At 44.1% G+C, this 10,553-nt stretch overlaps 1 protein-coding gene across 3 annotated transcripts in view; it reads right to left on the bottom strand.

Annotated features, from left to right (window-relative positions):
- Window positions 1–676: 676 nt before the first annotated feature.
- Window positions 677–10,553, bottom strand: part of LOC105567435 (fibrillin-2-like) — a 30,682-nt gene continuing 20,805 nt past the window's right edge. For 2 of the 3 annotated variants that reach the window (XM_012022305.1, XM_012022304.1), the window contains exons 22-42: window positions 10,192–10,520; window positions 9,459–9,885; window positions 9,031–9,384; window positions 8,819–8,932; window positions 8,331–8,489; window positions 8,037–8,251; window positions 7,375–7,732; window positions 7,136–7,281; window positions 6,866–6,974; window positions 6,508–6,786; window positions 5,554–5,979; window positions 4,872–5,120; window positions 4,560–4,763; window positions 3,977–4,102; window positions 3,660–3,899; window positions 3,375–3,547; window positions 3,097–3,291; window positions 2,906–3,010; window positions 2,652–2,804; window positions 2,386–2,589; window positions 677–2,239 (exon numbers count right to left, since the gene is read on the bottom strand). In XM_012022305.1, coding sequence (XP_011877695.1) covers window positions 2,021–2,239; window positions 2,386–2,589; window positions 2,652–2,804; window positions 2,906–3,010; window positions 3,097–3,291; window positions 3,375–3,547; window positions 3,660–3,899; window positions 3,977–4,102; window positions 4,560–4,763; window positions 4,872–5,120; window positions 5,554–5,979; window positions 6,508–6,786; window positions 6,866–6,974; window positions 7,136–7,281; window positions 7,375–7,732; window positions 8,037–8,251; window positions 8,331–8,489; window positions 8,819–8,932; window positions 9,031–9,384; window positions 9,459–9,885; window positions 10,192–10,520 — 4,784 coding nt within the window. In that variant the 3' untranslated portion in view covers window positions 677–2,020. The remainder of the gene's footprint in view (window positions 2,240–2,385; window positions 2,590–2,651; window positions 2,805–2,905; window positions 3,011–3,096; window positions 3,292–3,374; window positions 3,548–3,659; window positions 3,900–3,976; window positions 4,103–4,559; window positions 4,764–4,871; window positions 5,121–5,553; window positions 5,980–6,507; window positions 6,787–6,865; window positions 6,975–7,135; window positions 7,282–7,374; window positions 7,733–8,036; window positions 8,252–8,330; window positions 8,490–8,818; window positions 8,933–9,030; window positions 9,385–9,458; window positions 9,886–10,191; window positions 10,521–10,553) is intronic. The other variant, XM_012022306.1, reaches the window with a different exon arrangement.

The raw sequence follows: 10,553 nt of genomic DNA, 5'->3' as shown, positions 1-10,553 counted from the left end.
ATTATTTGAAACATAGTTGTCCACTCATAAAAATATATGAAGTGTCTTCATCACATACTGTCGATTCAACAGTGACGAAAACGCGATTGAAAGCGAATTGTCATAATATAATGACCGAGATACTTTATTAAACACCGTAGAAATAAAACAATGTATTACGACACTCTCTCGTTACATTTAAATTTCTCGAGTGATTCAAACGTCGACAATATTCCTGTCAAGTCCGCGCGGATACGAGATGAATCGATTCAGTAACCAATTGAACCAAGGAAACTATTTAAAAATGCACTTGAAATATGCTCGCTGTATAATTGAGGCGCGCAAATTTCGCGAGATACACAAATTACATGGTTCACGCATCACTGTTTTCCGTTACTTAAATCACTTGATTCGCGCACTTCCGCATCGCAACACACGCAACCCTCACGAAAGTGATAAGGGTGAGAAGAGTCAAACGGCATTTTACATGACACTTCCGATGTTAATTATTCCCGAGACTTTATTGTATTTCAATGGAACGGTCAATTCTTCCTCTTCTTTGTCTTATTCCCCAGATGGCACAAGACACTCCTATGAAGATTTTAAGAATATTCTTCAAGAATATTTGAAATATTCCATAGGTCTTTCTTATACGGGTGGTTTGATAAATAACTTGGTTTGATATTAAAAAGAACGATTTGAATTTTGCAACAAACTTTATTTTTCAACATAGCACCCTCGAAGTTCAACGCACTTGTGACCATAGAATATGCATCCTTAAGAAGGAAACTTTATGACCGCATATACGAATGTCGCTCTCGCTCTCTATTAGTATGCAAACCAAGTGTCACTTATCCAACCACCCTCGTAATAGCTGAAAGATGCACTACAAGTATGATAAAAATGTAAAAACGTGAAACAACATTTCAGCTATTAAGTGCAAAGAAAGAGAGCCGCTTTAAATAGACTCTATTCACATCTTTATTATACTGACATGTTTTTTAGTATATTATACATAATTAAATTTCTTACTGTGATGTAGGCACAAAGTAGAAGACATACATAAGAATCAAGCGATCGATGATATGTAATGAGAAATTCTCTTTGAGGTTTAAGCACAAGGTGTACTGATTTTGTACACGAGACTACATTCGTGTCGCGTTTTGTTCCCGGTTCAAATTTATAAATATATAAAGCTACATCTTTTATATCTTTTTATGTGTACACGTGCGTTCGCTCGCTTAAAGCTATAGTAATCTAGCGTTTGTACATCTCTAGCATGTTACGTCTAATCTAATTGTATTATATTTACGTTATAGGCAGTAAATTGAGAGAACACTTGTTTCTTGACGACGCACAGAGAATTATTGACTTTGAATTTCTAACTATTGATTTTGAACGCACGGCGATTGATTGACGCCGATGGGCGTATTATTTCGATTTATTATTGACTGTCGAAAAGGGTAAAGCATCGAATCCTAGGGTTTCATCATCCAATCTTATATTCGAAAGAGCGGATTAAGTACGATCTCGAGACGTCGTGTACGATCATTACATTAGCTGGATAGAATCTTAAGACCGCCCGTGACCAGATTTCAGACTTGGAATATAAGATCGGACTATGAATGGCGCTCCTAGATCTCGATTGGAGTACAGTGGCAGTGTGGAAATAACGAAGACATCGTAAGACAGCAGCTGTAAAGAATCGCTCGTAAATTAATATATTATTATCTGGCAGTTAAATAATGCAATTTGCACACAAAGTGAACACAAAAGGCGCTCCACTATCTTCAATCGTCGTTCTATTAAAGAAAAATTTAACGGAACTGTCCGAGAGAAGAGGACGTTCTCCGTTACCGATCTCCGGCTTTTACGTGCCATCTTGTATTCGCGTCCCTCTCTTACATACGTTGGTGCTTTTAATACTTTGCCGTAGCTCGAGATAATTACGCAAAATTGACTAAGAGAAAGCGTTACGCAGTGTCGGGCAGTGATCTTTTCTCACGCAATTCGATTATTCTGGATCCTTTCTCCGACGATCTTACTCCGTGACTATGAGACGGATCGTGAACGTTAGCGGCTTCTCCCATTCCGCCGTCGTTGCCGTCGCGTTGCTGGGACGGCCGTGGATAACTAAACGAAACTTGCCGGGATTTTTCAGCCGGTGCCGGAAGTGCAGAGCGGAAACGCCGTGTTCCCTGACGATCTCGAAGTGTCCACCGTTGTTGCCCCGCGCGATAGTATAATCCACATTCTCGTCCTGCGAAGCGATAATCACCGATCTTTATTTTTTTTTCATCGAAGAGCTCGCGATTGCAGTTATATCAAATCAGCTTTGAAGTCTCGAGCCGGATCTCTGTTAACGTGAAATTTATTCCAAATCGATCGAAATTACGCGAGAATCACCTCGATGGCGGATTGCAGCTTGATAATCCGCGTACGATGTCTCGTCTGACGCAGATTGATCTTGAGTACGCGGTTCGTCCCGTGATGATGCCTCTTTGGCCTAGTAGTTTGACGTTTCTTCTTTATCTCTCCTCTCCTCGTCCTGATTTCTCCGTTCACCAATCTGTTCCTCGCGCCCCTTCTGTACCGCTCTTTTCCGTTTATCTATTGACATGAAAATCCGTGATGTTACATTGTCGCAAGAAAGAAGGAAGCAAACGCTATACCTTGCACGAGAAACAGCCCTCCGTGGAAATTGTCTTATCGCCAGCCGGCGGTATATGATAAGGATCGGGATTGATTTGGAAAGTCGGCACGTTGCCAATGTCCTCGTCGTAACGTCCCTGATGCGACGGATTAATGGTAGATAGGCAGTGACCCTGCGGCGAATTTTTCGAGAAATCAATAATTTCGCACTTTGTCAGATATTTTTCAAATACGTTTAAAACAACTCGGAAGTTTTCGTGAGTCGAGAACGGACCTGTCCTATTCGCTGATAACCAGTCGGGCAACCGCAAATGAATCCATTAGCTCCATTAGGGATGCATCCAAAGGCGCACGGACTTCCAAGACAGCCTGCACTCACCTTTGGAAAGTGAGGTACAATGTGAAAAATGTCTTTTGTGATTGCGTTGTATGGAAAGTACATAAGTGTATAAACAATTTATGTACCTGCACGCAAATAGCTAGATTGTTGTCGAACTGGTATCCGTCGGGACAGCCGCATTTATAACTGCCAATGGTATTAATACATGTGTTGTCTCCGCAGGGTGATGAATTACATTCGTTCTCGTCCATGCACTGATTGTGGTAAATGTGTTGAACAAAACCGTCCGGGCATCCACAACGATAAGTCCCCATGAGATTCTAAAAATTTCCGGTTGTATAAGTAACAGCCGTGAATCTGTTTGCATCTGATTAAATAACGAAGGCAGACGAGTAATGGTCACCTGACAACCGTGTTCGCAGTTGGTGTCGTCAGCGCATTCATTGTGGTCCGTGCAGAATCGTCCAGTATGGTCTAATTTGAAACCTCTCGGGCAAATGCACTGGAAACTGCCTAAGGTATTAATACATTTGCCGGGTTTCGGGCAAACGCCTGGCTGATCGCATTCATTTATATCTGGAAGATAATTACATTATAAGAAACGCGCGCAAAAATATTAAATATTATTCGGAAAAATACTTTGTCGCGAATAGCACAGTGAGAAGTAAAGAATTAAGAGAGACGTAACCATGGCACGCATCTCCTTGTTGAGTGTAGCCTTCTTGACAATCGCAAGTGTAGCTTCCCGGTGTGTTTATGCAGTTTTGCTGACACAGGTGATTTCCGGTTGCGCATTCATCCAGATCCCTGCAGCTGATACCGTCGGGATTCAGAATGAAGCCCGACGGGCACGAACAGATGAAGCTACCCTCGGTGTTTTGGCAATTATACTTGCACGGTTTCGGCGTTAATTCGCACTCGTTAATATCTGCAATTCCAATTCGTTACGCGTCGTCACAAGCGCAATTTATTTATCAAGCTTAAACGGCTAGAGAGAAAACTCACCGATACATCGTATGCCGGATTTATCGGCCTTGTAGCCTTTATTGCAGATGCATCTGTACGAGCCGAGCGTGTTGATGCAAAGGCCATTCCTGCAGAGATCGGGTATGGTTTTGCACTCGTCGATATCTGAAAATTAACGTCGATTCTCGGAGCGAAACACCAACAGACTTCCGTCTCAATACAAGAAGAATGGTGAAGGTGTCAGAAAAGATAACGAATCGATGAGGGAAGGCCAATGTGAGCCGACAAACGCGGAACACAGTGCGTGGGTTAAACGTAGAAAATATATTCTTTTTATTCAATTCAAACGTTTCGACCCATGTTTCATTAATGTATTAATGTTTCTTAACATAATTTTTTTTAAAGAAATTTTATTGCAACTTTTGAATTCTACTTGTTGTCTTAGATCACTGAAGAAGACCCGAACATGGGTCGAGACGGTTTGAATTGAATAAAAGGAATACATTTTCTACGTTTAAACCACTCACTGTGTTCCGCGTTTATTGGCTCACATCTGTCTCAATAATGGTCGATTGAATTACAGACACAGACAAGACAAGGGACAGGTAATGTAATTGCGTACCTTGCCCGTCCACGGAGAATCCTTTGTCCAGACAGAGCTCGTTATAATTGTCGGAGTCTCTGGATGGACAGATCTCGCAATGCGGCCCCCAAGCCGCTCCCATGGTGCAGCAACAGTCCGCCTTCGTAACCGTGCGCAGTTCCGAGGTTCTGGCGGTGCACCTGCCGCCGATCGTTTGCAGGAAGCAATAGCCGACCCTTCGGTCTGGTCATATGGAAGTACGAGCATATTTCTGTCTTCAGCATTTCGACCGCGATATCTAGTATTTCTATTTATTATCTAACATCGCATCTGTTTTTTTGCGCTTCATACCGATACACGACTTTCCGTCCGCGCTTTGCTCGAAACCGTCGTAGCAGAGGCACTGGTAACTCCCTTCCAAGTTAACGCAGCGGCCGTGCTGGCAGAGGCCGGAGTTAATGGCGCACTCGTTGATATCCTTGCACTCGTCTGCCATCCCTATCTTCTGGTAGCCAGGCGGACAGATGCACATGAAGGTGCCGATCAAATTCTTGCACTGGAATCTACAGTCGTTCGCCGGCGTTGCGCATTCGTCGACGTCTAGAAGTGGGAATTTATCTTAATCTTCTTCTTCGTAATGTTGGGGGGGAGAACTGTACTGCTTAATTTAGATATGTTGGTATCAGGAGCAAAGATAAATATTTCAGAAAGAGTTGCTAATTGAAGAGAGTTTCTTTCTATTTGTCTCGTCTGATCCAATTTTGTGAGCTAAGGAATTGAATCCGCGACCCACCAATAAGTCTATCGCTCTCACACGAAGTTATGCGACACCCTAATTTATATTATTCTAATATTGCATTTCGTAGAGCAAAACAAGCCGTTAACAAAGCGAAAATGTAATCGATTTTAATTTTCAAGTTAATTTAGATTCTCAATTTACGCTATCGAGAATTTAAACTAAATTAAAAATCGCCCTACGACATGTAAAAGAATTTAATGGAATGTTAAGAGATTAACGGCGGTTTCTAATTACCTACGCAATGACGGCCGTCAGGTGCGAGAGTGTACCCATACGGGCAAATACATCGGAAGGAACCCGGCGCGTTGTGGCACCGGAATGCGCACTGATTGCCCAGCTCCAGGCACTCGTTCACATCTTCGCACACCTGATGAGCTCCGGGCGCGTATCCCTCGTTGCAAGAGCACTCGAAACCGCCGTCGATGTTGCGGCAAGTGCCGTTACCGCAGATATTCTGCACGGTCAGGCACTCGTTGTTATCCACACATCTCCTCCCGGTCTCGTCCAGCATGTACCCGGTCGGGCACTCGCACCGGAACGAGCCATCCGTGTTGATACACTCGCCACCGTGACAGGCATCCGGCATAAACAGGCATTCGTTCAGATCGATCCCAGTGTCATCCCGCCCCGGCCCCTCTGGGCACATCTTCTTGAACTCCTCTGGATGAATGTAATTGTCCATGATTCTCTTATTTTCTGAATTACGTAATTATAACGCAAAACCTTTCTAATTAAGATGCTAATTAATTGCTAGTTAACGGTAGTAGCTCTTTCTTTGATATCTTTTAGATTACTCCTGATACCGAAAATTCTTCCATTTTATGCCACAAACTTTCTTTACAATAAACGAACCTTTTAATTAATTACTCTAATTTTTTCTTGAACTTTTAGGGAACATTGACATCCTCTTGAACTGAATGAATATAATTGTCCATAATTCTCTTATCTTTCAGAAAATTATTAATTAATAGTTTTTCTTAAATTAAAAATGCGACAATTCGAAAGCTAAAGTTAATTTCTGTCACTTAACAGTCAACCAGATCGAAAGATCCTGCTAAAAGAAGCATACAGTACTTCTCTGTTCGTAATCGCACTTTTCAGGACGAACCTTAAGAACACTTTAATAAAGTAATGACCTTACGAAGGAAACTGAAAAGCACAATTAACTTTCGGAAAAATATCTTTTACCGCTATTTTCGAGCGGACATTGCTCGCAGTAGCGGCCCCAAGCTTTGCCCATCGTGCAGCAACAGTGTTTCTTGGTCATTCCGCCTTCCCGCGGTAAAGTGCACTGGCCCCGCCTGTAATTGTCGTAGCACTGTTCCTCCCTCACGTCGATGCATCTCATCGAGTTCGGTCTTTCGCTCAACCGATATCCGACCGGGCACTCGCAAATCACTCCGCCCTCCGTGTTTATGCACCGTCCGTTCTCGCAAATGCCCCTTGTCTCCACGCACTCGTCTACGTCTGCACGTATGTAAGTGTCGTTTAGAAAGTATTCAAATATATGACGAATAATCGTAGTGTGATTTCAACTTTTACGGACCAACGCACTTCCTTCTGGAATGATCCAGTTCGTAGCCTAGTGGACAGGTACATACGTAAGATCCCATTAAATTCTGACATTTCCCCGGAGATGGACACAATCCTGGTATCTGCAAGATATCAACTAGCAGCATTAATACGTACCGATTAGTTGTAAATCGGTGGCCTATTTAAATTAGGTTTGTTAACATATGTACGAATATTAAACCTATCGACTATCTCCTTTGGATATTTTTGAGGAATACTTTTTGTCAGGATTTGTACGACGCACCTCGTGACACTCGTCGATATCGCGACAATGCTGGCCGTCTTGCGCCAACACGTAACCGTCCGCGCACTCGCAGACAAAGCCGCCGATCGTGTTCCGGCATCGGCCATTTCGGCACAAAAACGGCATGATCCGACATTCATTAATATCTAGAACCAATTTGTGAAAAATAAGAACGAGATGCACATGTGAGCATTTTACCAACTGAAGAACGGCAAAGTATTTCCAAGTTATTGACTCACCCGCACAGTCGTTGTTTGGACTGAGCTTGAACCCTTGGTAGCACTGGCACTTGTAAGAACTCAAGGTGTTGATGCAAGTGCCGTTATTGCATATATTCGGGTTGCGCTGGCACTCGTCGACGTCGACGCAATTGTCTCGGTCGCGAGTCAACGAGAATCCGGAATGACAGATGCACTGGAAGCCGCCTTGTAGATTGCTGCACGCCCCGTTACTGCAGATGCCCGCTCGCTCGTAGCACTCATCGATGTCGACGCAATCGTGCTGACTAGGCCCGAGTTTGTAGCCAGCCGGACACACGCACTCGAAATAGCCCTGCTGGTTAATGCACTGCGCGTTTCCGCTGCAAGGATTCGGTATCTGAGAACAACGAAAATGACGCAAACGTTGATGAATCTCCGGTTTAACAAAAATGGCAGCTACTTCTACACGATATTGATTATCTTCTCGGACACCAAGCTGATCAACTCCGTTTTTGATAAATTTCTTAATTTTCGTGGCATATCATAGTACATATTTATAATTTTGTCGGTTTTCTCGTTTCATGGAATTTATCAGAGTTTATTATTTGGTTTCTATATAAAAGATTTATTACAATTCTACTATTTTTCTTCACGAATCAAGGGAAGGCAGGACCTTTCAGTCCAAATATCAAAAGTCGCACCTGTAGGCACTCGTTCTCGTCAATACACTGGTGTGAGTCTTGGTCATAAATGTAGCCGCGGTTGCACTGACACTCGAAACTGCCAGGCGTATTCATGCAGCGGCCGTGTGTGCACATAGTCGGCATCAGCGCGCACTCGTCGATCTCTTCCGAGTGATTTGTGATTGGATTCATGATCTGGCCCGGCACCAGTCCGCAGAGAATCTCGTGTTCGCCTGTAGATCGCGAATGATCACTCATTTCATTTCATCTATTTATATTTAGTAGAAGTTGTTTGACCATTTGGATACTTACGGGTTCTCTCGCCAGGACACTTCTCACAGAGACTGCCCCATGCGGCTCCCATGGAACAGCAGCATAGCATCTTCGTCTGCGGCTGTACCATAGGATTAAGGCACTGTCCAGAATCATAAGTGAGGTAGCAGGCCTCCTTTCTCATGTCGACGCATTCCTCTAAGGGGACGCACAATAGTTACATCTTACGATTCTTTTCATCAATTTCGATGCAAACTTTTAAGTTAGAATTCAAATCACAATCTTCGGTTAATATGTTATTCGAATTAGTTACGTTAAACAAATAAAATTCATGAGGCCCTGACGTGAAATCACGAAAATACCCTGACTGAGGTAAATTTTTCGCAAGAAATTAAAAAATTTAAATTATTTAGGCACTAACGTCCTGTCCTCGCTCTTACATCCTTCATTACTTCGTAGTTATGTTAAATGTAATGATGTTAAATTGAAGAAAATACAGTCGAATGGTCTCGTATATTGTTACTAACTTCCTCCAGGCATCGCCATGTACCCTTCAGGACACTCGCAATGGTATTTCCCTTGATCGTTGATGCAGTATCCTACGCCGCATATTCGCGGATGCAACGCGCACTCGTTTATGTCTACAAGAATTTTTTTTTAATTAAAACGTTTGCATTTAAAAAAGGGGACTATAAATTGAAGTATATAATTTTTCCAATGACACATCTGTTTCCATTACCGATGCAACTAGTCTTAGAATCGTCCAGGATGAAGCCTTCGTTGCAGGAGCACATGAAACTACCAAATGTGTTGGTGCAGTGCCCATTCTGACAGATATTCTCATGCTCCTCACATTCGTTGATGTCTTCCAGGATAACGGTTACGCGATTCGGCCTGTACCCTGGCCCGCTGGGGCATAGTTGCTCGTACTCTTCCGTACCGATCTGCGGGCACTCCTCGCAACGATTGCCCCACGCGGTGCCGATGCTGCAGCAACACGTTGCCTTCGTCACTGACGACGACACTTCGAAGATGCACTGGGGTCGTCCGGTACCGTGCTCGTAGCCGGTGAAGCAAAGCGATTCGCGTCTGTCTGCGTAACCAATGCGAAATTAGAAGAATGATAAGAATCGTGGGAACGCAGGGAGCGTGAGTTGGGAAACCTACCAACGCAGGCATTCCCGGCCTCCACCAGCTCGTGATGCGGTGGACACCTACAGATGTATTTGCCCTGCGTGTTGATGCAGGTGCCGTACTGGCAGGACTGCGGGCTCTCGCATTCGTCCACGTCGGTGCAGTTACCGCCCGAACCGTCGAGCTTGTAGCCCTCGTTGCACTCGCAGCGGAACATGCCGAAGATGTTCTCGCAGTGGCCAAAGACGCAGAGATTACTGAACATCTCGCACTCGTTGATGTCCACGCACGCCTGTTCGTTATGCTCATCCGGATGCATGAAGCCCATTTCGCACTCGCAGCGATAAGCGCCCGGGTAGTTCAGGCAATGCCCATTCTCGCAGAGCGTGCTGTCCTCCGTGCATTCGTCGATGTCCTTGCAGCTGTAGCCGTCGCCCCGAAAGCCAGCGTCGCACACGCACTACAAGGACAGTTTTAACGAAATGAATTAACACCAAAATGCAATAATAAATCGCCAAAACCATAAGATATATTGTGGAAATGTTCCCTCTCGTTCAATCCTGGAAAAGTGATCAGAAATCAGGAATCTTTTAGCGACACCAAGAATAAAATTCCAAGACACTGCAAACAATTCAAAACGACTCCATCGCACATTTTATTATATTAAAGATTGATAGTGAACATTTATTTCCTGCACCTGCGGGCAGATGCTGATTCACAATCATTATAACCAATCAGAATTCGATAAAGTCAATTCAATAGACACCTTAAAGGAACCCTCGGTGTTGATACAATGCGCATTGGAGTCGCAACCGCCATTGTTCGTGGAGCATTCGTTGATGTCCCAGCACTCGATCCCGTTCCCAGTGAATCCCTCGTGGCAAGTGCACACGTACGAACCCTGGGTGTTTTGGCATTCGGCGAACTCGCTGCAGGAATAAGCGTTTAGCCGGCACTCGTCGTCGTCGGTACACCCTGGACCCTCCGCCGGCTTCACCGAGTATCCCTCCTCGCAGCGACAGTTGAAGGAACCGATTGTGTTGTAACACTCACCGTATCCGCATATCCGCGGCTGCGTCACGCACTCGTCGACATCTGAGAAATAACGTTGTGTAAACACAGAGCAAG

The sequence above is a fragment of the Vollenhovia emeryi genome, unplaced genomic scaffold, assembly GCF_000949405.1.
Source record: "Vollenhovia emeryi isolate VEMERY1.0 unplaced genomic scaffold, V.emery_V1.0 DF939137.1, whole genome shotgun sequence".
NCBI classification, from domain to species: Eukaryota; Metazoa; Arthropoda; class Insecta; order Hymenoptera; family Formicidae; genus Vollenhovia; species Vollenhovia emeryi.
The sequence above is the reverse complement of the archived record's forward strand: the minus strand, read 5'-3'. Positions and strand labels throughout refer to the sequence as shown.